This window comes from Ranitomeya imitator, chromosome 4 (genome assembly GCF_032444005.1).
Source record: "Ranitomeya imitator isolate aRanImi1 chromosome 4, aRanImi1.pri, whole genome shotgun sequence".
NCBI classification, from domain to species: Eukaryota; Metazoa; Chordata; class Amphibia; order Anura; family Dendrobatidae; genus Ranitomeya; species Ranitomeya imitator.
Window position 1 is genome coordinate 487,539,514 of NC_091285.1, and position 27,386 is coordinate 487,566,899.

The 27,386-nt window shown below is 41.6% G+C and overlaps 1 protein-coding gene across 1 annotated transcript in view; it reads right to left on the reverse strand.

Annotated features, from left to right (window-relative positions):
• The window catches only part of UNC13C (unc-13 homolog C), a 1,145,854-nt gene that overhangs the window by 472,195 nt on the left and 646,273 nt on the right, over nucleotides 1–27,386 (reverse strand). The window contains exon 20 of the mRNA XM_069765967.1: nucleotides 5,680–5,765. Within this exon, the coding sequence (XP_069622068.1) occupies nucleotides 5,680–5,765 (86 nt within the window). The remainder of the gene's footprint in view (nucleotides 1–5,679; nucleotides 5,766–27,386) is intronic.

A 27,386-nucleotide genomic window follows, 5' to 3' on the forward strand; every position in this document is an offset into this window, starting at 1 on the left:
AAATATCGGGTAACTAAGCGCAGGGCCGCGCTTAGTAACCCGATGTTTACCCTGGATACCATGCTAAAAGTAAAAAAAAACAAACACTAGATACTTACCTAACGCTGTCTGTCCTCCAGCGCTGCGCTCTGCTTCTCTGCTCTCCTCCTGTACTGGCTGTGAGCCGGAAAGCAGAGCGGTGACGTCACCGCTCTGCTTTCCGGCTCACAGACAGTACAGGAGGAGTGCAGAGCACAGCGCTGGAGGACAGACAGCGTTAGGTAAGTATCTAGTATTTGTTTTTTTTTACTTTTAGCATGGTATCCAGGGTAAACATCGGGTTACTAAGCGCGGCCCTGCGCTTAGTTACCCGATGTTTACCCTGGTTACCAGTGAAGACATCGCTGGATCGGTGTCACACACGCCGATCCAGCGATGTCAGCAGGAGTCCAGCGACGAAATAAAGTTCTGGACTTTATTCAGCGACCAACGATCTCCCAGCAGGGGCCTGATCGTTGGTCGCTGTCACACAGAACGATTTCATTAACGATATCGTTGCTACGTCACAAATAGCAACGATATCGTTAACAATATCGTTATGTGTGAAGGTACCTTTAGATCAGTAGAGGTCCTAGAGCTCGAACCCCCGAAGAGCCACAAGTTATCATCTCTCCTTTGCAGAGGTGATTAGTTGCTGAGGTGGGACAACTAAATTGTAAAAAAAAAAAATGACCATCTCCTGGTGTCAAGAGAAGACTTTGTACTTTTTTTTTACAATGACAATGTTCTAGATATCATACTTTCTTTCCCTTTCAACTCTTTCAGGAACTATGATGTATGTAAGTCTGTAGAGCAGTCATTTTACGAGCCTGTATCCAGACATAACAAGAGCAGAAATATATATAATGAGAAGAGGAGACATTATTCTATAGTCTTTTTATGATAGATGCCTGTCCATGTATCACCATGCTACACAATATAATACAATAGTAATAAAGACAAGCTGAAAACCATTTGACAAACCTTCCAACCCTGAATCACTGTGCCTTTATAGCTGATTGAAAATCTCTACTCTGGGCACAAATTCTGCTATAAATGTGTTCTCATCTCTCTACACCTGATGCATCCATAACTGTCACTAAAAACATCCAGGCAGTCAATCCAGAATCCCTATAACTGCCAAAATCCTTATAATGCTGGTTAGGCAGCTGTTACAGAAGTCTATATAGGCACAGTGTATATGCCTTTTGGACATAACATTACCAATAACATATTTAAAAAAGTTATGTTGTATTAAAAACATTCAAAGGCTGGAACATGACAAAGGCAAAAAACAGTAGAACAATGTACCACAACTCCAGAGTCTGCTAAATCTTTCTGAAGGTCTTTTGCAATTATGCAGGAATTCTGAATTGCCTCTCTAGCAACCCTACAAGCAGCTCTCAATGACATTTTGCTTGGTCCTCCAGATCTTATCTTGACTTCCACTGTTCCTTTTAACTGCAATTTCTTAATTACATTTTGAACTGAGGAAAGGGTAACTTGAAAACACTTTGCTATCTTCTTATAGCTTTCTCCTGTTTTGTTGGCCTCCACCATTTTTACTTTTAGAGTGCTAGGCAGCTATTTAGAAGAACCTATGGCTGCTGTTGGCGCAAGGTTAGAGGAGACTGGGTTATTATATAGCTGGGAAATTTGCATCACGTGGCATTTCCTATTGATGATAGTGAACAAACTCTAACCCTAGCAGGCTAATTAAGTACTGAATTATTGGTCAAAGTTATCTGAACACACACTGGCAAATTTTTTGCATTGGCCCATTTTCCTTTTTGTCATTTTTAAAATGAAAAAAAATGTCATTTTTTTGCCTGAAATACAAAAGAAATGTATCACCTTTAACCTTAGGCCTTTTACAGATCATTTCATTTTCAACTTGCTTAACTGTTCATTATAACAGTAATTTTGACCAGGGATGCCCAAACTTTTACATGCCACTGTAAAATGAATGGAACTTCCTAGAGACCCTGTTTTTTATTTTGCATATTGGTGCTAGATACATTTTTTTTATTTTTTTTTTAAACTGCTCTTATTCTTTTGTCAAGTTCTTTTATTTACTCATTATGCTTACTTAGGTCTCATTATACACCAAAACATGTCTAGATATAAGCAGCTATGGCACTTCAGAGACAAATATATATCAAAGGCAAACTTAAATTCACGAAGCCACAAGAAGAGAATCATATGATAATGAATTATTATTTATATAAATCTTTATTTAAAGTTAAAATCACCAAGGACACCAATATCAAAAAGAACAGAGTGTTACAGGAGAACAATTCGGTACTGAACTTCTACATACAATTCCACACCATGTCTATGTCCTAGTAGGACAGTATAATCTAATATATAATTGCCTAGAATACTACTTCCTGCAATTTGTGCCAACTTCCTGTCCGGAGCTAATGTCCGGAGCTAATGTCCGGAGCTAATGTCCAGAGATAAGTGACGTCAACAGTGTCCAGTGTCTGATTGGTTGCCGCCTGCTGCGAGCGACCAATCAGAAACGTGCCGTACTGTGACACACTCCGCCCGCCATTTTGGTGTGATTTTTGAATTTTTACCTCACAGCAAGTTTCTACTGCGTGGAGGCGGGCCCAGTGACGTTGCTCTTCAAGCTCCTGCCGAATTTCGTCAAAAAAATGATAATACCATTTACCAAAACTATATATATTTAGTTGTGAAGTGGTTCAGTGACATTTTCACACCAATTTTGAACTTTTGTTTGGTGTTTTCTCCATATACTGCCTATTATTCACTGACTGTTATACTGAGAGACTGCCGTTTATTAACCTCTTCTTTGCCACATTGGGTATATTGCTCTATTATTTGCCACATAAGGACATTGTCCATTATTGCCCAGCAATTTCTCTGCAATATAAACTGCCTATTTATTAATATCTGCATTCCTGCAAAGAACTATTGCCTATTATTAACTGACTATTTTCCTACTACCTGACACTGCCCACAACACGCAAAGTTGTCGTCTGATGTCTTTCATCCCTCCCCTCATAAGCATGTTCATGGATCCTGTGTAACTGTACCTTAAATAACAAGAATTGTCAAGAGCTGGTGAGTGCAGCCATTTTTTGTTCTTTCTTACTATTATTTATTAATTGTATTATTTTTACATTTGAATAAATAAAGTATATATGGATTCTAGACTCCCGATTCTTTAGAATCGGGCTGCCATCTAGTCCAACATAAACATCAGATCATTCGCTATAGATATTCAGCCAATCATATCAGTTACTCCATGATAATGTATAAGATATGGTAACATCTATCAAATGATGCAGCCCTTCAAAAGGCTTGCTAGTGTGACCACACTATTATTCAATTCCACCCAGATATATACCTAAGGTAAATGGCCATCCATATAAGGTTATGATAATTCATATATGATCACATTCAGAGGTAATCAGCGATAACCAACTTATTAAATCATTATGTATGGAACATAACATATACCAATAGACTGGGTGGTGCAGAGTGTGCACCAAAGTGTCCTCCCTCATGCGCCCCGATGCGCGTTTCGTCCAGAGCTTCTTCTGGGGGCGAAACGTGGTCTCATTCAGATGTCCATGTTGCACATAGGTGTTGTATCCGGGTTTTTTATGGCTGCGTATACTAATTATAATCTTTTGGCCTATTTACATGTCTGTTTCTCACGGACTGTGTGTTTATGCAAAACTCATGGAGACATGTCCGGTTTTTTACAGTATTATGGATGAAAAGGGGCAATACAAATCAATGGGTCCATGAAAAACACATAGAGCACACAATATCCATGTGCTATCTGTATTTAACATTGCAAAGGACAGGAACAACTTTGTAATTTATTTATCGTCTGTAAAAAGCACTCATGATGCACCAATGGTAAAAACTAACAAACAGACCATACACTGATGACAAACTAATCCAAAACACTACAAATACCAATACCACTTTTTATGTACAGTATGTGTTCAAAGACAGACATGTGAATGATGCCTTATATAGTGGTAACATATTACACAAGGCTTTAAATACATTGTGATCACTCGCTGCCCCTATTGGTGCTTATAAATTTAAATGCTATATCGGTATTTTTGGGGGAGTGAAAAGCAGAGTAAACTAACACAAACATTGGGAGAATATACAAATTCAATGTGGATGTTGTCCATTGTTGATTCAAACCCAGTCCCCAGAAATGTAAGACAAAAGTCCCAACTATAGAGCCACCATGCTGCCTTTTTACGGTTTATCCTTAACAGATGGTAAGTAGTGGGGCGACCATCCTAAAAAGAGTGACTCTAGATACCACAGGAATCTTTACCATAATCCTCCTCTAATGTCTAAACTACTCATTCTATTGACTGACAGACTCATCACTTAGAGACACAGAGCAGAATTGTGACAAACAGCAATAAACAATAGTGGCTAGAAATACATTTTGGCTATAATTTTGGTGTTCCAATGTAAGGAGGAGAGCCTGACATGGCGTGCTTTTTCCAGGATGGATATGGAACCACCAATGGTGTCACCGGAGTTGCAGAGGGAAGAGTTTAATTCCCTGGACTGACCCTTGAACCCAGAAAAAGGGGGATTGGATAGGATAAAAGGGCGGCAATGCACGGGAATGGGGGGAATTGCGACGGGAAGTTGCAGAGCGTGGAATTCAATTGTTAGGCCCCCTGCGCTGCAGTGCTAGGAGAAAGGAGGCCCAAGCCATAGGGGCCTGCAGGTGGCTGCCAGAGACTACTAACAGGGACGCATCCAGATACTGCTGTCCCTGCCTACTTCTGTGGCATCTCTTAGCTTGAGTGACTTTCCCCCACGACCGGGCCCTGATTTGCTCATTCCCAAATGGGGAAACCATGCAGTACGCAGAGTGTGGCTGTCTGATCTACCTACTCCCTCACACAGGTGGCCAGTGCCAGCCATGAAAAAGAAAGACTGCTCTCCTCCCGGGTTTTCTTCTTCTGTATGATGGGTGTGCGACCGACCATCAGAGGATCACCGTCGACACTGGAACCTTGGACTCCATCCACAGTGGGATGACACTGGATCCTTGAAGCATTCAGGCCAGGATGCCACCGCCATCATCTCAAAGACTGCTCCTTCGCATCACCAGACTGATAAGTTTGATTCTTTTGAACTCTACCCTCCATCCGTTTATACTTATTGCCCCTAAGTTTCTAATCCCTTGTTTTACCACACTGTGTAACTCACACCTTCTCCCTGTGATGAGTATACCTGTTATATTAAATCCCCATGCTAACCCTTGCTCTGCCTCCGACAATTACTGCATCTCTGTGCCTGCTTTCATCACTACCAGAAGTCTGGCAAGAACTGGGATGTTACCTGTGACTTCCTACTGTTTCAAGCTGCAGAACAGTCATCTTTATTTGCATGGGCACCCTACCGATTGTGGATACTTTTATTAACAATGGTTATAACAATTCCTTCACTGATCTTGACTTTCTATTTTAATGCCAACACTATTATTCTTAGAATTTAAGTGGACAGTAATTATACTGCATGCTGCTAGAATTGAACTTTAAAGGGTAAAGTCTATATCCTGCAGTGACGGACATACTAAATGATCATCATGCCATATATACACATAAGAGGACGACTATTTCCACAGTGCATTATTACCTTCCATAGCATACTTCATATCCTGGGCAAATAAGTTCCACATCACCTCTGCACTGAGTCTTCCCATGTTGAGCTCCTGAGGAAACCTGGAAGAGAAGTCATCCCATCAGTGTTTTCATATGGCGTTCAATAAAGATAGTCTACGTATTATCCATGCTTGACACTAGAATATTTCACTTTTATACTTGATTTCTTCGAGTTCTGGATCATTCTCATTTTGTTATATGGGGAAATCTCCCCCCCCCCCCCCACATTGAAGAGAATGCTGCCTTATTCTGTGGTACGTATATAATTCAATGAAGTTATTGGCAGTTGATTGAGCAGCCTCAATATATGTCTATGGAATAATGGTATTATGAGCTGATGAAGAGAAATACCCATCAGATTAAGAAGCAGTCACAGACAAAAGAGGGTCCCTGTGGAAGAACAATATTTGGGCCTTGGGCATTCAATAACTCATCATAATGTACAATTCCATGAGCTTTGGAAGTGGAAGTGGCCCACTTTCCTCTTGGGCTCCTGTGCAGCTGCACAAATGGTATTTCCGCCCCTGATCTTTTATAATGATCAATATCTTGACAGTTCTATACCTAAATAAACATTTACCAATCGATGTCACTAGAATTTATATGTTCCATGACATAACATTAAACCAGGGGGCCTCTTAATAAAACATAGAATGGCTCCACACTCCTCTTGATTCACCTTCAGTAGCAAGTGTCCCGGCCATATAAACTTATGTGATTTTATCCTTTCTTTAGTCTCTCAATGATTGGAAAAAATATATTTTTCGATCTTGGGGTCGGCGTACAGTATGCAAAAGACTCCATGAAAACTACTACTCTGGTAGTTGAACTCATGGTGGTACCATAATCCATGAGGCATACTCTAAAAACTCAGGAATAAACCTCATTGAAACAGTGGTTTCTTTTATAGGGTGTAATCCCAGAACTGCAATATGTATTAACCCCTTTACCCCCAAGGGTGGTTTGCACGTTAATGAACGGGCCAATTTTTACAATTCTGACCACTGTCCCTTTATGAGGTTATAACTCTGGAACGCTTCAACGGATCCCAGTGATTCTGACATTGTTTTCTTGTGACATATAGTACTTCATGACAATGGTAAAAATTCTTTGATAGTACCTGCGCTTATTTGTGAAAAAAATAGAAATTTGGCGAAAATTATGAAAATTTCGCAATTTTCCAACTTTGAATTTTTATGCAATTAAATCACAGAGATATGTCACACAAAATACTTAATAAGTAACATTTCCCACATGTCTACTTTACATCAGCACAATTTTGGAACCAAAATTTTTTTTGTTAGGGAGTTATAAGGGTTAAAAGTTGACCAGCAATTTCTCATTTCTACAACACCATTTTTTTTAGGGACCACATCTCATTTGAAGTCATTTTGAGGGGTCTATATGATAGAAAATACCCAAGTGTGACACCATTCTAAAAACTACACCCCTCAAGGTGCTCAAAACCATATTCAAGAAGTTTATTAACCCTTCTGGTGCTTCACAGGAATTTTTTGAATGTTTAAATAAAAATGAACATTTAACTTTTTTTCACAAAAAATTTAATTTAGCTCCAATTTGTTTTATTTTACCAAGGGTAACAGGAGAAAATGGACCCCAAACATTGTTGTAAAATTTGTCCTGAGTACGCCAATACCCCACATGTGGGGGTAAACCACTGTTTGGGCGCATGGCAGAGCTCGGAAGCGAAGGAGCGCCATTTGACTTTTCAATGCAAAATTGACAGGAATTGAGATGGGACGCCATGTTTCGTTTGGAGAGCCCCTGATGTGCCTAAACATTGAAACCCCCCACAAGTGACACCATTTTGGAAAGTAGACCCCCTAAGGAACTTATCTAGACGTGTGGTTAGCACTTTGACCCACCAAGTGCTTCACAGTTTATAATGTAGAACCGTGAAAATAAAAAATCATATTTTTTCACAAAAATTATCTTTTCGCCCCCAATTTTTAATTTTCCCAAGGGTAAGAGAAGAAATTGGACCCCAAAACTTGTTGTACAATTTGTCCTGAGTACGCTGATAGCCCATATGTGGGGGTAAACCACTGTTTGGGCGGATGGGAGAGCTCGGAAGGGAAGGAGCGCCGTTTGACTTTTCAATGCAAAATTGACAGGAATTGAGATGGGACGCCATGTTGCGTTTGAAGAGCCACTTATGTGCCTAAACATTGAAACCCCCCACAAGTGACACCATTTTGGAAAGTAGACCCCCTAAGGAACTTATCTAGAGGTGTGGTGAGCACTTTGACCCACCAAGTGCTTTACAGAAGTTTATAATGCAGAGCCGTAAAAATAAAACAACATTTTTTTCCCACAAAAATTATTTTTTTAGCCCCCAGTTTTGTATTTTCCCGAGGGTAACAGGAGAAATTGGACCCCAAAATTTGTTGCCCAATTTGTCCTGAGTGCGATGATACACCATATGTGGGGGGAACCACTGTTTGGGCACATGGGAGGGCTCGAAAGGGAAGGAGTGCCATTTGAATGCAGACTTAGATGGAATGGTCTGCAGGTGTCACATTGCGTTTGCAGAGCCCCTAATGTACCTAAACAGTAGAAACCCCCCACAAGTGACACCATTTTGGAAAGTAGACCCCCTTAGGAACTTATCTAGATGTGTGCTGAGCGCTTTGACCCACCAAGGGCCTCACAGAAGTTTATAATGGAGAGCTGTAAAAATAAAACAAAAATTTTTTCCCACAAAAATTATTTTTTAGCCCCCAGTTTTGTATTTTCCCGAGGGTAACAGGAGAAATTGGACCCCACAATTTGTTGTCCAATTTGTCCTGAGTGCGCTGATACCCCATGTGGGGGGGAACCACTGTTTGGGCGCATGGAAGGGCTCGGAAGGGAAGGAGCTCCATTTGGAATGAGGACTTAGATGGAATGGTCTGCAGGTGTCACATTGCATTTGCAGAGCCCCTAATGTACCTAAACAGTAGAAACCTCCCACAAGTGACACCATTTTGGAAACTAGACCCCCTAAGGAACTCATCTAGATGTGTTATGATAGCTTTGAACCCCCAAGTGTTTCACTACAGTTTGTAACGTAGAGCCGTGAAAATTAAAAAAAAAAATCTTTCCCCCCAAAATTATTTTTTAGCCCCCAGTTTTGTATTTTCCCGAGGGTAAGAGGAGAAATTCGACCCCAAAAGTTGTTGTCCAATTTGTCCTGAGTACGCTGATACCCCGTATGTTGGGGGGAACCACCGTTTGAGCGCATGGCAGAGCTCGGAAGGGAAGGAGCACCATTTGGAATGCAGACTTAGATGGAATGGTCTGCAGGCGTCACATTGCGTTTGCAGAACCCCTAATGTACCTAAACAGTAGAAACCCCCCACAAGTGACCCCATATTGGAAACTAGACCCCCCAGGGAACTAATCTAGATGTGTTGTGAGAACTTTGAACCCCCACTCACTACAGTTTATAACGCAGAGCCGTGAATATAAAAAATCCTTTTTTTTCCCACAAAAATAATTTTTTAGCCCCCAGTTTTGTATTTTCCCAAGGGTAACAGGAGAAATTGGACCACAAAAGTTGTTGTCCTATTTGTCCTGAGTACGGTGATACCCCATATGTTGGGGTAAACCCCTGTTTGGGCACACGGGAGAGTTCGGAAGGGAAGAAGCACTGTTTTACTTTTTCAACGCAGAATTGGCTGGAATTGAGATCAGACGCCATGTCGCGTTTGGAGAGCCCCTGATGTGCCTAAACAGTGGAAACCCCACAATTATAACTGAAACCCTAATCCAAACACACCCCTAACCCTAATCCCAACAGTAACCCTAACCACACCTCTAACCCTGACACACCCCTAACCCTAATCCCAACCCTATTCCCAACTGTAAATGTAATCTAAACCCTAACTGTAACTTTAGCCCCAACCCGAACCCTAACTTTAGCCCCAACCCAAACTGTAGCCCTAACCCTAGCCCTAACCCTAACCCTAGCCCTAACCCTAGCCCTAGCCCTAACCCTAGCGGGAAAATGGAAATAAATACATTTTTTTAATTTTTCCCTAACTAAGGGGGTGATGAAGGGGGGTTTGATTTACTTTTATAGCGGGTTATTTAGCGGACTTTTATGATTGGCAGCCGTCACACACTGAAAGACGCTTTTTATTGCAAAAAATATTTTTTGCGTTACCACATTTTGAGAGCTATAATTTTTCCATATTTTGGTCCACAGAGTCATGTGAGGTCTTGTTTTTTGCGGGATGAGTTGACGTTTTTATTGGTAACATTTTCGGGCACGTGACATTTTTTGATCGCTTTTTATTCCGATTTTTGTGAGTCAGAATGACCAAAAACCAGCTATTCATGAATTTCTTTTGGGGGAGGCGTTTATACCGTTCCGCGTTTGGTAAAATTGATAAAGCAGTTTTATTCTTCGGGTCAGTACGATTACAGCATCACCTCATTTATATCTTTTTTTATGTTTTGGCGCTTTTATACGATAAAAACTATTTTATAGAAAAAATAATTATTTTTGCATCGCTTTATTCTCAGGACTATAACTTTTTTATTTTTTTGCTGATGATGCTGTATGGCGGCTCGTTTTTTGTGGGACAAGATGACGTTTTCAGCGGTACCATGTTTATTTATATCTGTCTTTTTCATCGCGTGTTATTCCACTTTTTGTTCGGCGGTATGATAATAAAGCGTTGTTTTTTGCCTCGTTTTTTTTTTTTTTTCTTACGGTGTTTACTGAAGGGGTTAACTAGTGGGCCAGTTTTATAGGTTGGGCCGTTACGGACGCGGTGATACTAAATATGTGTACTTTTATTGTTTTTTTTTTATTTAGATAAAGAAATGTATTTATGGGAATAATATTTTTTTTTCATTATTTTGGAATATTTTTTTTTATTTGTTTTTTACACATTTAAAACAATTTTTTTTTAACTTTTTTACTTTGTCCCGGGGGGGACATCACAGATCGGTGATCTGACAGTTTGCACAGCACTCTGTCAGATCACCGATCTGAGAGCAGTGCATGCTGCTTCACAGTGCTTGCTCTGAGCAGGCTCTGTGAAGCCACCTCCCTCCCTGCAGGAACCGGATCCGCGGCCATCTTGGATCCGGGTCTGGAACAGGCAGGGAGGGAGGTAAGACCCTCGCAGCAACGCGATCACATCGCGTTGCTGCAGGGGGCTCAGGGAAGCCCGCAGGGAGCCCCCTCCCTGCGCAATGCTTCCCTGCACCGCCGGCACATCGCGATCATCTTTGATCGCGGTGTTCCAGGGGTTAATGTGCCGGGGGCTGTCCATGACCGCACCTGGCACATAGTGCCGGATGTCAGCTGCGATAGGCAGCTGACACCCGGCCGCAATCGGCGGCGCTCCCCCCGTGAGCGCCGCCGATCGCGCTGGACGTACTATCCCGTCCATGGTCATGGGGGCCCACCTCGACGGGATAGTACGTCCGATGTCAGAAAGGGGTTAATACATCTAATATATAAAGCTGAATGTGTGTGTGTATGTGTGTATGTATGTCCGGGATTGGCATCTGCACCGTCGCAGCTACAGCCACAAAATTTTGCACAGTCACACGTCTGGACCCCGAGATCATCATAGGCTATGTTGTGAGGCGAAATTAACCCCGCGCGTTCCAATTCACCAAACAATTTTGCCCCTATCTACATAATGGGGAAAAAAGTGAAAGGAAAAGTGTTGGAGGCGTCGCAGCTGCAGCCACAAAATTTTGCACAGTCACACGTCTGGACCCTGAGAGCATTATAGGCTATGTTGTGAGGTGAAATTTTAACCCCGCACTTTCCAATTCACCAAACAATTTTGCCCCTATCTACATAATGGGGAAAAGTGAAAGGAAAAGTGTTGGAGGCAAATTGACAGCTGCCAGATGTGAACAGGGGGGACTTAAAGAATGAGAGCGATGGCGCCAAAGAGTATATACCGTACAGTTGCTAAGGTGGGGCCCTGACATGGGATACTTATCACACACGGGGATATGAATGCACACACAAAATACGCCACACACTACCACGTGCTTGAACACATATTACCCTCAGCACACATTTCACCACACATACACCAACCTCGCCACATAAAAGTCGAAACACAATAGTCGCCGCTCAAAACTAGCCACGCGCAAAACTCGCCACATGCAAAAACTAGGCTCACGCAAAACTCGCCACAAGTGCAAAACTCACCTCATGGAAAACTCGCCACACGCAAAACTTGCACACACGGAAAAATTGCCACATGCACAAAAGTTGCAACACATGCAAAAGTTGCCTCACACAAAACTTGCACATACTCAAAAGGCATGGGAAAATAAGAGAAGTGAGGTGCTATAACTAACCACAGATATTTACTATGCCCAGGCAATGCTGGGCTCTTCAGCTAGTAGCTCATAAAATCAAATACTCTACAGTACAGATAACTGACATCAATCAATAAAGCTGCATCATTTGTAATAAAAACCTTCTCCTAAAGTACCCCAAATGTTATCGGTGTTTGCATGAGGTATCACTGGTTGCATCCTTCTCTAGTTCTTCTTTGGTGGGTCCACTATGTGCAGATGTGTTTCCTTTATTATATGACGGGAACAGAAGGTTGCAATATCATTCGTGTGCACTATCTACCCTAAGGTCTTTAAGTATAGGGTGGGGAGAAGCACTAAAGCTATGTTACAGCAAACTTTGCAGGGAAGCAGCGTTGAGAGCTTCCAAGCCTTATGGTCATTGCTACAGTGCTGCTAAGAGGCTACAATCCCAAGGCCAGTCTTTCACACACAACCCACCAATAAATAAAAACAGCAGAACAACATTGAGGAATTTACTATCAGTGCTGATTTACCTTATTGTGTTATTTGCTGTTAGGCAGATAAGAGAATACAATCCTAAGGCCAGTCTTTCACACACCATGAAATAAAAACATCAAACACAGCCCTAAGAAATTTACTATAAGTGCTGATTTTCTTTGTGTTTTTTGCGACCGTGCTTATAAGACGATACAATCTTGAGCACGATGATCTACACACAAACCGCCAATCAATAAAAACAGCTAAACAACCCAGAGAACCCTACAATCAGCGCTGAGGTTTCTTATTGTGTTCTTCACTGTAGCACTGAAAAAAAGGATAAAATCCTGAGCAGAACGATCTGCACACAAAAATAAATTAATTAAAAAAAAGAGAAACTTTACTTTTCAGTTTCACAGTTGTCTGAGACACAGAGGGACCAGGGAGCACAAAAGGCTTATGGGTAATGTCATTTTTCATATTAGCAAAGGAGGAACATCATACATTTCCTGGACTATTTACTTTAAGTTCCCCTCAGTAAAAAGATATCAGAGCTTTAAGGGATCAGAAAAGACCAAGGAGCAGGAAGCAGTAACAAGGGACCCCAATGTATGAATAATTCCAACACTTTGTTAATATTGTTGAAGTGTGGAAAAACATTTTAAAGCAGCAAAACCTCTTTAAGGATGCAACTTATAGTGAGCCTTTAGAAACCAGCATTTTTTCTTATTTCTTTTTAATCATCTTACCAGTATGATGGCTTGTTTATTTTGTGGTATGCAGCAACAGGATATCTATCTCTTGGTCAGTCAACAAACGGAGACGTGCTACACAGACAGGAGCCTGAAGATGCAGTAGCACAAGTTGTCATGTCTTTATTAGGTCATCTATGAGATGCCCTAACGTAAAGAGATCTATCATCATTACAGATCTCCTTTAATAAATCACGATGCAGACAATACATGAAGACACAGAATTGAGTAGTAAATTGCTGTTGGCTACAAATGGAAATCAGAAACAAAATTGCAACTCATATACTACCATCTCAATTTCGAACATTTGTTCCTATCTATGTTAACTCTCTACCATTGAGTAATCAAGTGCCATTCATGTGCTTCAGTGTTTGCAATTTACAATGTATGCCAAGTCTGAACATTTCAAACCCAGAAAGGAGTATAGAGATACAGCGACATGTAAAAGTTTTGCACCTTTGGTCAAAATTACTGTTATTGTAAACAGTTAAGCGAGTGGAAGACAAAATGATCTTTAACCTTCGTCCGGCTGAGTAGGTACAATTGTAACTATTCCGTTTTAAAATTGCAATAACTTTTTTTTTTCGAAAAGCCGTAGAGGGCTGAAATTTCGTGACATCTCTGCAGTTTTGATCCAGAATATATTGGCCAAATTTCAATAAAATATATATGAAGGTACAATTGTACCTCTACAGCCTGTTAACGTTGTAAAATTATGCAGCCTGACAAAGGTTAAAAGGCCTAAAGTTAAAGATGACATATTTTAATTGTATTTTTGGCAAAAAAAAAAAATATATATATTTTCATCTTTTACATTTTAAAACTTTCACAAAGGAAAATCGGGAGATGAGAAATTTTGTACACCTTTTTAGGCTATGTGCACACGTAGGAAAAGAGGTGCAGAATTTTCTGCACAAAATCCGCATCTCCAGGCAGAATCCGCAGCTGCGGATTTGCTGTGGTTTTTATGCGGATTTTGTGCAGTTTTTATGTGGAATTGACGCGGATTTTGTGCGGTTTTTGCCACTGTGGAATTTTAACATGGAGGGGTGCAGAAACGCTGCAGATCCCCACAAAAGAAGTGACATGCACTTCTTTGAAATCTGCAGCAATTCCGCACTGAGTTTTCTGCACCATCTGCACAGTTTTTTTTTCCCCATAGAATAACATTATACTGTACATCACAGTGCGGATCTGCAGCGTTTTTGCGTGGAAAAATCCGCTGCGGATCTGCAGCAAATCCGCATCGTGTGCACATAGCCTTAATGGTTAGTACCTAGTAGCACCTTCTTTTGCAAGTAACAGAGCTTGTAAACACTTTTTGTAACCAACCAAAAGTCTTTCAATTCTTATTTGAGAGATTTTCATCTATTCTTCCTTGTAAAATTATTCCAGTTCTGTGAGTTGTCTTGCATGCACTGTTTTTTTTAAGGTCTAACCACAGATTTTCAATGATGTTCAAATGAGGGGACTGTGAGGGCCATTGTAAAACCTTCAGCTTGTGCCTTTTGAGGTAGTCTATTGTGGATTTTGACTTGTGTTTAGGATCATTATCCATTTGAAGAAGCCATCCGCTTTTCAACTTCAGCTTTTCGGCAGATGGTGTTATGTTTGCATAAAGAAATTTTTTTCAAATGTCATTGAATCCATTCTTCCCTCTACACTTGAAATGCTCCCTGTGCCATTGGTCCACATGAATTGTTTCCAAAATGCATCAGACTTGAATAGATGTTCTTTTATATACTTCTGAAGCTGCATTTTAATTTGAGGACTCAGAAAAGGTTTTCTTCTGAAGACTCTAACATGAAGGCCATATTTGTGCAGATGTCTCTAAACAGTAGAACAATGGACCACAACTCCAGTGTCCCCTAAATCTTTTTGAAGGTCTCTTGCGATCCTACAAGCAACTCTTAGGCTAAGTTCACATTATCGTTCGAGTCCGCAGCGTGGTGCTGCGGACTGCTCTCCTTAAGCTCCGCCTACTACTGGATGCATCCTGCGTACCTATCTTTAACATTGGGTACGCAGGGACATGCATTGTATGCGGATGCGTCCACGTGTCATTTTGACGTGCCCACAGAATCCAACATGTTGTATTTTCTTGTGTTTGGTGGGCACATCAAAATGATGCATTGGCACACAACGCATGTCCCTGCTTGCCCAATGTTAAACATAGGTTTGCAGGATGCATGTGAAAGCAGGCGGAGCTTAAGGAAAGAAGTCCACAGCACCACGCTGCGGATTCAAACGCTAATGTGAACCCGGCCTTACTGAAATTTTGCTTCGTCTTCCAAACCTTATCTTGACCAGGAGGCTGAGTTTTTCTAAAATTGGGAAATTTGCATCACCTGGCCTTTCCTTATGATGATAGTGAACAAAGGTCTGAACCCTTGGTCAAAGTTATGTGAGCACATAAATCTCCAAGGGAGCCCAAACTTTTGAATTGGCCAATTTTCCTTTTTGAAATTTTTAAAATGTGAAAAATGTCAACATATTTTTTTGCCTAAAATACAAAGGAAACATGTCATCTTTAACCTTAGGCCTTTTAGAGATAATTTCATCTTCAACTTGCTTTTGACCAGAGGGGCCCAAACTTTTACATGCCACTGTGTGTATATACTGTATACACACATATTTTTTAGTAACGCACTTATAGCTTTAGCCACAAGTGTTTGGATGTCAGCATCTTCATACTCCTGAAATATCTTGGTGGATAATAATAGGGAGAAATCACAAACACGATTTAGCCACAACTACACAAGTGTGGGAAAGCAGAGCAGTGTATTTTTAGTTAATTAATGTAGTGAGTGCCTTTGAACCTAACAGAAAAAGCGCTCACAGCTGGAAATGTTTGCCATCAATACAAGATTCTTTTCTCAGAATGGGCAAACTAATAGTGAAGAACAAGACTTCGGAATCGACAATAAATAAGTCTATAGGCTTTCATCATCTTGTAGAATAGATTAAAAGATAACTGCAAGGCTAGATTTTTAGGTCAATAACTACTCCTGGTAAAAGCAATAGGTTCACCTCGATATGTGTTGTATGGAGTTCTTTAAAACTGATAAAATTGGAAGCATTTAATTGTTTTTCTTTTGATTACAAATATCTGTCAACACAAGTGTCTTTGTATGTTTGTCAACTGCATCTAACCTTGCAGAATTAGGGTGCAATTACATATCCGTTTGAAATGTCCAAGTGTTATCTTATCTACTATATAATTGTCTAAGGGTCACTTCCGTCTGTCCTTCTGTCTGTCACGGTTATTCATTCGCTGTATGCCCTTCTTTAAAATGGCCGCTGCCATACTTCCGCACTTGCGCAGTTTAGATCCAGCTTTCTCCCTCACTTCCGGTTCGCTGCCTCGCGCTGGATTGCATGGGCCCGTGCTTTCCGGCGTTGGTCAGCGTGTGACGCTAGTGTGGTGAGTGTTGCAGATTGGTTCAATTTAATTTATGGCGGCTATAAATGTGCGTATGGTCATGTCATGGCACTTGCCCTGAAGAAGGATCACTCTGAAACGTGCGTCGGGGAGGGTTGGAGCTGACACGTCCCCCTTGCTGCCTTATTGGTATGTGTACTATCTAAGTCATTTTGCCCTGCACTGGGGTATATATCTTTTGCCCATGTGTTCCCGGCTTAATATCTTATAATGATGCATTGCCACTGTTGTGGAACTTTTATGGACTAAAAAACTATATATTTTTTCCCAGTGTTTATGTACTTACTATATGCTATGGGGATTGTTGCTTTACTCTTTGTGCTCCATGTCACTTGTCGGCACTTTTAACCCACTTTTGTCTGTGGCTTGTTGTTAATATATCTATATTTAATAAACTTGTGTATGGCTATCTCCTTGCATCATTGCACCTTTTTTCAGTGGTTTTGCTCTATGTAAGTATTGGTGTGTTCCACACTACTCTATTTACAGGCTTTTGATTTGCTATAGGATATCATGATTAGATGGTTTGTTAATTGCCTGTTGTGTTTTCCTTGCTTTCATTTTAGTTACAAACTCCACTGTGTTCCAAATTATTATGCCCAAAGAGTTTAGGAGTGATAAGATTAGAATTTTTTTGTTTGTCATTTAAACTCATTGATGGTGATGTGTGTCAGGGCTCTTTATATCACTGAAAGCAATTGCAGATACCTGTGCAAATTAGTTTGGCGGTGTGTCCAAATAAAGGCAAGGCTACTTAAGAAGGCTGTTCCACATTATTAAGCAGCCTACATTTTTGGCCAAAATGGGAAAGAAAAAGGATGTGTCGGCTGCTGAGAAGCAACAAATTGTGGAGTATTTAGGTCAAGGCATGACTACAATCAACATTGCCAAGACACTTCATCGTGATCATCGCACAATCAAGAAGTATGCAGCTGATTCCCAGCACACACGTGTGCGTGCTGATAAGGAAAAATTGAGGACTCTTTCCAACAGGCAATTGCATAAGGTTAAAAGAGCAACTTCAAAAATGCCTTGTCATAGCAGCAGACAAGTTTTTGAAGCTGCTGGTGCCTCCAACGTCCCCAGAACAACAAGATGCAGGGTCCTTCAGGGGTTTGCAGCTGTGCATAAGTCATCCTGTCGACCACCTCTATCAACTGCACACAAGCAGAAATGGCTCCAATGGGCCAAACGATACATGAAGACTGACTTCCAAACGGTTTTGTTCACCGATGAGTGCCGTGCAATGCTCGATGGTCCAGATGGATGGAGTGGAGGATGGCTGGTTGATGGATACCCCATGAAAACACGGCTGAGGCGCCAACAAGGAGGAGGTGGAGTAATGTTTTGGGCTGGAATCATGGGGAGAGAGATTGTCAGCCCCTCTATAATCCCTGAAGGGGTAAAGATGAACTCCATAATCTATGTGGAGTTTCTAAAACAACACTTCCTGCCATGGTTCAAGAGGAAGAACCGTGCTTTCCGCAGCAAGATCATTTTCATGCATGATAATGCACCGTCTCATGCTGCAAAAAACACATCTGCATCTCTGGCTGCAATGGGCATAAAAGAGGACAAACTTATGGTGTGGCCACCATCTTCCCCTGACCTCAACCCCATTGAGAACCTCTGGAGCATCATCAAAAGGAGTATCTATGATGGCGGGAGGCAGTTCACATCTAAGCAACAGCTCTGGGAGGGTATTCTGTCCACATGCAAAACAATTGAAGCAGAAACCATCCAAAAACTGACAAATTCAATGGACGAGAGCGTTCAGAAGCTTCTTTCGAACAAGGGGTCCTATGTGCAAATATAACATCACCGAGAATAAAGGTTTCACTTGAAAACTGTTTGATTTAATTTTGTAATAAGCTGATAATGCTTATAACTTCACAACTGACCATTTTTTTGTTCAAAATTAAATAAAAAAGGTTGAAAACTCTGCTGTGCATAATAATTTGGAACATGCATTTTGAGTTTTTATTTTTTTTAAAAGATACTGTTTTCATAGGCAGTTTGTTCCAAAACATTGCAATTATACTAGAATAGTAGATGACTGGAAAATAACAATGACTGCAATTCAGATACATAATTTAGAGAAAATTTGAGGGAATATTATTTGCATAATAATTTGGAACACAGTGTATGTAGGGTGCCCAAACTTTTGCATTGGCCCATTTGACTTTTTGTAATTTTCTAAATGTAAAAGATGAAAATATACCCTATTTCTCAGATTAAAAGATGCAATTTTTTTCCTCCAAATTTGGGAGGAAAATGGGGATCTGACTTATTATCTGAAGTAAGCTTACAGGTGTCCGGCGTTGATAGAGTGAGGTTACAGGAGGCCATGTCACTGTTTCAGGTGGCCAGCGACGGCAGGAACAGTGCAATGCTTTGGGGCCTGGGATCTCAGAAGGTGTCTGTGCTGATGCGCAGTGTCCATTTTAACTATGGTATTCTGCGTTGAGATTGGGGAAAACGGCCACTGGAAGAGGTACATGCACAGATTGAGATCCTGCAGTCCAATGTAGGGAAATCATTGGGAAAATGGACTCCGCTCACTGGCATTGATACAGACACCTTCTGAGATCCCATGCTCCAAGCATGTCGCCGCTAGCCTCCTGAAACATACCGTACTATATGATATATATATACATATATATATACACAGAGAGAGAGAGCACCCCCCAGGGCTGTGGGGTACTTGGGCCGTGTCCGACGGTTCTTAAGTGGGGTGGTCACGGCAGCAGGGACCCGGTCTGTGGCCCTGGGCATCCAAATAAAAGTAAATTAAAGGAAGGGGAAGGGAATAAGTTTATAGTGGATTTGTTCGTGACACCACCCGTGGTGTTCAGCAATAAGAGATTGTCCGACACTGCAATTCAGGTCAACTGGGACGGTTGGTGACACAGCAGAGATATTACAGCTCTCCACGGGTATAGCGTAGAGTGTAGAGGGGAGCGGGAGGGTGAAGAGACAAAAGAGACGACGGCCGTTTCGCGCGGAGGCGCTTCTACGGGTCCATGTGAGTTGTGCTGGTGATGTCATTTCCTTTTATAGGATTAGACTTACCACGTGAAACACATATAAATATAAACAATATTTAAAAACAACTTATCTCCTACTATGAACTGTATATTACCGACAAATTAGATGCAAACTGCCATGTCCAATTTATCATTAAGCCCCCATGGTCCTTGTGCATTTGTTTTAAGAATCCATCTGGCTTCGCGTTGTAGTAATACTCTATTGTGATTGCCGCCTTGCTCCTTAACTCCTCAACTGACTAACTAACTCCTCCTTCCTGTTTCCATGACAACTCCTCCACTTCTCTACTTTCTTCACCCACACCTTCTACCTAGTCCCTTCCTGGCCTGGAGAGGTCCAGTGTTGGGTGCTAGTGTCTGAGTCCCGGGTAGTGCCCCCTCCATACCCGAGAGAGGAGTACTACACCTCTGGCTGAGGGGCAGTACCTCTGTGGTGACTGGACCCTCAGGGGTGCCACATATATATATGTATATACAGTGGGGCAAAAAAGTATTTAGTCAGTCAGCAATAGTGCAAGTTCCACCACTTAAAAAGATGAGAGGCGTCTGTAATTTACATCATAGGTAGACCTCAACTATGGGAGACAAACTGAGAAAAAAAAATCCAGAAAATCACATTGTCTGTTTTTTTAACATTTTATTTGCATATTATGGTGGAAAATAAGTATTTGGTCAGAAACAAAATTTCATCTCAATACTTTGTAATATATCCTTTGTTGGCAATGACAGAGGTCAAACGTTTTCTGTAAGTCTTCACAAGGTTGCCACACACTGTTGTTGGTATGTTGGCCCATTCCGCCATGCAGATCTCCTCTAGAGCAGTGATGTTTTTGGCTTTTCGCTTGGCAACACGGACTTTCAACTCCCTCCAAAGGTTTTCTATAGGGTTGAGATCTGGAGACTGGCTAGGCCACTCCAGGACCTTGAAATGCTTCTTACGAAGCCACTCCTTCGTTGCCCTGGCGGTGTGCTTTGGATCATTGTCATGTTGAAAGACCCAGCCACGTTTCATCTTCAATGCCCTTGCTGATGGAAGGAGGTTTGCACTCAAAATCTCACGATACATGGCCCCATTCATTTTTTCATGTACCCGGATCAGTCGTCCTGGCCCCTTTGCAGAGAAACAGCCCCAAAGCATGATGTTTCCACCACCATGCTTTACAGAAGGTATGGTGTTTGATGGATGCAACTCAGTATTCTTTTTCCTCCAAACACGACAAGTTGTGTTTCTACCAAACAGTTCCAGTTTGGTTTCATCAGACCATAGGACATTCTCCCAAAACTCCTCTGGATCATCCAAATGCTGTCTAGCAAACTTCAGACGGGCCCGGACATGTACTGGCTTAAGCAGTGGGACACGTCTGGCACAGCAGGATCTGAGTCCATGGTGGCGTAGTGTGTTACTTATGGTAGGCCTTGTTACATTGGTCCCAGCTCTCTGCAGTTCATTCACTAGGTCCCCCCGCATGGTTCTGGGATTTTTGCTCACCGTTCTTGTGATCATTCTGACCCCACGGGGTGGGATTTTGCGTGGAGCCCCAGATCGATGGAGATTATCAGTGGTCTTGTATGTCTTCCATTTTCTAATTATTGCTCCCACTGTTGATTTCTTCACTCCAAGCTGGTTGGCTATTGCAGATTCAGTCTTACCAGCCTGGTGCAGGGCTACAATTTTGTTTCTGGTGTCCTTTGACAGCTCTTTGGTCTTCACCATAGTGGAGTTTGGAGTCAGACTGTTTGAGAGTGTGCACAGGTGTCTTTTTATACTGATAACAAGTTTAAACAGGTGCCATTACTACAGGTAATGAGTGGAGGAAAGAGGAGACTCTTAAAGAAGAAGTTACAGGTCTGTGAGAGCCAGAAATCTTGATTGTTTGTTTCTGACCAAATACTTATTTTCCACCATAATATGAAAAAAAAATGATAAAAAAACAGACAATGTGATTTTCTGGATTTTTTTTTCTCAGTTTGTCTCCCATAGTTGAGGTCTACCTATGATGTAAATTACAGACGCCTCTCATCTTTTTAAGTGGTGGAACTTGCACTATTGCTGACTGACTAAATACTTTTTTGCCCCACTGTATATATATATTTATGTTCATAAGGGCACATAGGTGTCAGGAAGCTGAATAAAATGATACCTTGATATCTTTGATCCAATGTGTTATTCTAGAGAAATTTACACTTTAAATGAGCCATTTAGAACTGTGACCATAGTCCGGAACAGCTTTATTTACGTATAAGAAAGATAAGAATTCCTCTGGAATAAAGGTACCGTCACACTAAACGATATCGCTAGCGATCCGCGACGTTGCAGCGTCCTGGCTAGCGATATCGTTCAGTTTGACACACAGCAGCGATCAGAATCCTGCTGTGATGTTGTTGGTCGCTGCAGAAAGTCCAGCACTTTATTTCGTCGCTGGACTTCCTGCTGACATCGCTGAATCGGCGTGTGTGACGCCGATTCAGCGAGGTCTTCGCTGGTAACCAGGGTAAACATCGGGTTACTAAGCGCAGGGCCGCGCTTAGTAACCCGATGTTTACCCTGGTTAACAGCGTAAAAGTAAAAAAAAAAAAAAAAACTACATACTTGCCTTCCGCTGTCTGTCCCTCGGCGCTCTGCTTCTCTGCCCTTGTGTAAGCACAGCGGCCGGAAAGCAGAGCGGTGACATCTCCGCTGTGCTTTCCGGCCGCGGTGCTTACACAGGGCAGAGAAGCAGAGCGCCGAGGGACAGACAGCGGAAGGTAAGTATGTAGTGTTTTTTTTTTTTTTACTTTTACGCTGTTAACCAGGGTAAACATCGGGTTACTAAGCGTGGCCCTGTGCTTAGTAACCCGATGTTTACCCTGGTTACCTGCGAAGACCTCGCTGAATCGGCATCACACACGCCGATTCAGCGATGTCAGCAGGAAGTCCAGCGACGAAATAAAGTGCTGGATGTTTACCCTGGTTACCGGGGACCTCGGGATCGTTGGTTGCTGGAGAGCTGTCTGTGTGACAGCTCTCCAGCGACCAAACAGCGACGCTGCAGCGATCCGGATCGTTGTCGGTATCGCTGCAGCATCGCTTAGTGTGACGGTACCTTTAGACATTGAATTGCAGATATCAAGGCGTCATTTCATTAAGCTTTCAATGATCGGTATGCCCATACAGATGGGTTAGGAAGGTTAATACTACTGACAGATTCTCTTTAACTATAATCTCTGTATTTTATATGCTTCATATTGTTGATGGCTTAAATCTTTTTGTATGTTCGGAAAACATAATAAAATCCCTTATAATTCTCATTGATAGAAACATGTCTTTACATGAATACATTAGTTATCCCAACAATTACCATCAAACATTTTATTCTGGAAGAAAGATTCTTTGATAACCCGATGGTGGTAAAGTAGCTCCTTAATTTACTAAAGGGACTATAAAATATTGGATATAAAGCACTTTTAAAGATTTGTGATAACCTCTTTTTCTATAAATATGAATGAAAGTTGTTCTCCTTTATGAATAATAATTTTTCTTGAAGGCTATAAGAACACATCAGAAAGGCTAAGGTCAGTAACGAGTCTTCCAATATGCTGTAAGCAAATATGATACAGTCATAGTATAACGCATGGTCAACTTGCATTTTTTTGTGCACATTCTCAAACAAATCAGGTTTGGGAACCATAGCTACATGGTTTGAAATGATAGTGTAACTTCAGTGGCTTGCAACAGTATGCACCTCCGTCTTTGCATTTTTTGTGTTTTGCTACCTCATTAAATGGAATTTTATTGGTTTTGCATCAGTTCATGAAAAGAACATGCCTAAAACTGTGAACATTTGGTTTTCTTTTTATTGTGAAGCAAGCAACATATAGGACAAAATTACTGAAAACTTCAGTGTGCAAAATTATTTACCCCCATAAAGTCAGTACTTTCTAGAGCCTCCTTTTTGGGCAATTACAGCTGCAAATCACTTTAGATAAGTCTCTATGAGCATTCCACATCTTTCCACTGGGTTTTTGCCCATTCCTCCAGACAAAACTGCTTCAGCTCCTATACGTTAGATGTTTTCCTTTGGTAAACATCAATCTTCAAGTCTGACCACAGATACTCAATTAGACTAATGTATGGACTTTCACCAGGCCACTCAAACATTTACATGTTTCCCCATAAACCACTGTATTGTTGCTTTAGGAGTATGCTTTGAGTCATTGCTTTGTTAGAAGGTGAACCTCCGTACCATTCTCTGATCACTGACAGACTGAAACAGATTATGCTGAAGAATATCCCTGTATTTTGCACCATTCATCTTCACTTTGACTTGGACTATTTTCCCTGTCCCTGCTGCCAAAAAAATCCCCACAGCATGATCCTGCCACCACCATGTTTCCCTGTGGGGGTGGTGTTCTTCAGGTGATGAGCTGTATTGATTTGTTGTCAGAAATAGAGTTTATCTTGTTTTACAAAAAGTTCCATTTTTGTCTCATCTCATTGCAACACCTTCCTCCATAATTTTGGGGAGTCTCCCACATGTATTTTGAAAAACTCAATGAGCCTCACAATTTTTGTGTGTAAGCAAAGGCTTTTTTCTGTATACTTTTCCATGAAGGCCACCTCAATGAAAGTGTATGGCTTACTATGGACAGCTACTTCAGTCTCTGCTTGGTAACTCTGCAGCTCTTTCAGGGTTACCTTTGGTCTTTGTGATGCCTCTTTGATTGATGCCCTCTATGGGGCAATACAGGGGAAATTTTTAAAAAGGGCACAGTATAGCGAGTGGCAGTATGTGTGGTGGAATATTATGGAGAGGCAGAGTGTATAGGGATATTATGGGAAATGGCAATGTGGAGGAATATTATGAAAAAAGTTCAGCGTGGAGGGGACATTTTGTGCAGAAAGCACAATGAAGGACAATTATTTATTCAGATTTCAAAAACCTGACCGGCACATCCAAACATAGACTAAGTGTGAACAGGTGCTGAACCTAGAGTCGCCAACTCATATATAGTTAAGTAAATAAGGCAGCACACTGTAGCACTGAAACATGCAAACTTGAAAATATGAAAAATGAGAGCTTTTAGCACATAAAAATGGCCAATTTTATGTGTACCTGGTAGCCCCTTAACGGCATCTCTCCATTCAGATGGAGACGTTTATTCTCAGCGAGGTAAGGCAAGTGTAGGACCTGGTATAAGAGAGATGCCGTAAAGGGGCTACCAGGTACACATAAAATTGGCCATTTTTATGTGCTAAAAGCTCTCATTTTTCATATTTCTAGTGCAGTAATGCAGTTCAAATTTCGTGTTTCAAGTAGCATGTTTCAGCGCTACAGTGTGCTGCCTTATTTATTTAACTATATACGAGTTGGCGACTCTAGGTTCAGCACCTGTTCACACTTAGTCTATGTTTGGATGTGCCGGTCAGGTTTTTGAAATATATTCTTTAGCCTTCTGATCGTGCACTCCGCCTCCTAGCCACAGGTGTTTTAATTACAGCAGGTCCAATACCCCTCCACAGAGAGAGAATTTTAGTCTAGGAAGAGGTTTCACATGTACCCATTCAGATGGAGAAGTTTATTCTCAGCGAGGTAAGGCAAGTGTAGGACCTGGTATAAGAGAGATGCCGTAAAGGGGCTACCAGGTACACATAAAATTGGCCATTTTTATGCGCTAAACGCTCTCCTTTTTCATATTTCTAGTGCAGTAATGCAGTTCAAATTTCGTGTTTCAAGTTTGCATGTTTCAGCGCTACAGTGTGCTGCCTTATTTACTTAATTATTTATTCAGAGGCACAGCATGGGAGATAATCTTAATAATAGGGCATTTTAAGGGTATGTGCACACGTCAGGATTTCTTGTAGAAATTTTCCTGACAAAAACCGGACATTTCTACCAGAATTCCGCATGCGTTTTTTCCGCGATTTTAGCGCGTTTTCCACGCGTTTTTGATGCATTTTTGGTGCGATTTTTATGCGTTATTTCCCAAATGCATAGAATAGCGGGAAAAACGCAGAAAATCCGCAAAATTAATGAACATGCTGCTTTTTTTACCGCAATGCGTTTTTTTCACGGAAAAAAACGCATCATGTGCACAAAACATGCACAATGCATTCTAAATGATAGGATGCATAATGTATGCATTTTTAATGAGTTTTTATAGCGTTTTTAGCACAAAAAACGTGAAAAAACGCAAAAAAACCTGAACGTGTGCACATAGCCTAAGGATACTTATATTTTAATGGCATCTTGTTAGGAAGTGCTGCAGAACACTGAAATAGAGGACAGTCTGGAGAGATGAGCTTTGAGTGTGAAATCTTATCATGGCATCTGTACAACTTGAAGACAAAAAGGATGGGAATGACTTCAATTACAGAAGACATCAACTATAACCTTTGCTTCTCATTAGCACTTTTGTTCCTATTTGCTCTGTAATCTGATGATGGCTGGAAACAACTCCCAGCATCTCCTTACCTTTGTTAAAGACATACTCGTAGTTGCAGGTTCATGTGATATAAATGCACATGGGCTGACCTGACACTGCAATTGATTGCTGTACTAAGCTTGGAGCTGTGTTCATGTACAGACGGTGGTTCTGGTGCTGCAGTCATATACCAATGCTTGTTCTGGTGTTGAATTCATCTATTGATGTTGGCTCTTATCTTGTACACATGTAGCAATTTATAATGTGCTTCATGGCTATGAAGATAAATGAACTTGGCACTCAATGTGAATCAAAAAGCTTCTTATTTATTGGTGCATCCAGACAAAAAAACTGCTAAACGTTTTCAGTCCAACATAGGACCTTCGTTAGAGCATTTCTTAACATGAACTGGATATAGAAGCAGGTAAAATGTATAAATGAGAGTCCAAAGGAGGAGAAAATGTTGCGGCAGGTGTAAGCTGAAGAGATGGAGGACACTGCATAGGGAGAAAGCGCCACGATAAGGAGCAAGGCCTTTGCAAGGAATACCGCGCTGTAGGTCCGGATCCTGAGGAGCAATGCGCCGTGCAGCAGGGAGAACGCTTCATGGCTATGTTAACCCCTCTGTGACCTTAGACGTACTATCCCGTCGAGGTGCCCTGGGCTTATCTGACCCTGGACGGGATAGTACGTCATAGCCGATCGGCCGCGCTCACGGGGGGAGCGCGGCCGATCGCGGCCGGGTGTCAGCTGCTTATCGCAGCTGACATCCGGCACTATGTGCCAGGAGCGGTCACGGACCGCCCCCGGCACATTAACCCCTGGCACACCGCGATCAAAGATGATCGCGATGTGCCGGCAGTGCAGGGAAGCACCGCGCAGGGAGGGGGCTCCCTGCGGGCTTCCCTGAGCCCCCCGCAGCAACGCAATGTGATCGCGTTGCTGCGAGGGTCTCCTCACCTCCCTCCCTGCTCGAGCCCCGGATCCAAGATGGCCGCGGATCCGGGTCCTGCAGGGAGGGAGGTGGCTTCACAGAGCCTGCTCAGAGCAGGCACTGTGAAGCCTGCAGCGCTGCATGTCAGATCAGTGATCTGACAGAGTGCTGTGCAAACTGTCAGATCACTGATCTGTGATGTCCCCCCCTGGGACAAAGTAAAAAAGTTAAAAAAAAATTTTCCAAATGTGTAAAAAAAATAAAAAAAAATATTCCAAAATAATGAAAAAAAATATATATATTATTCCCATAAATACATTT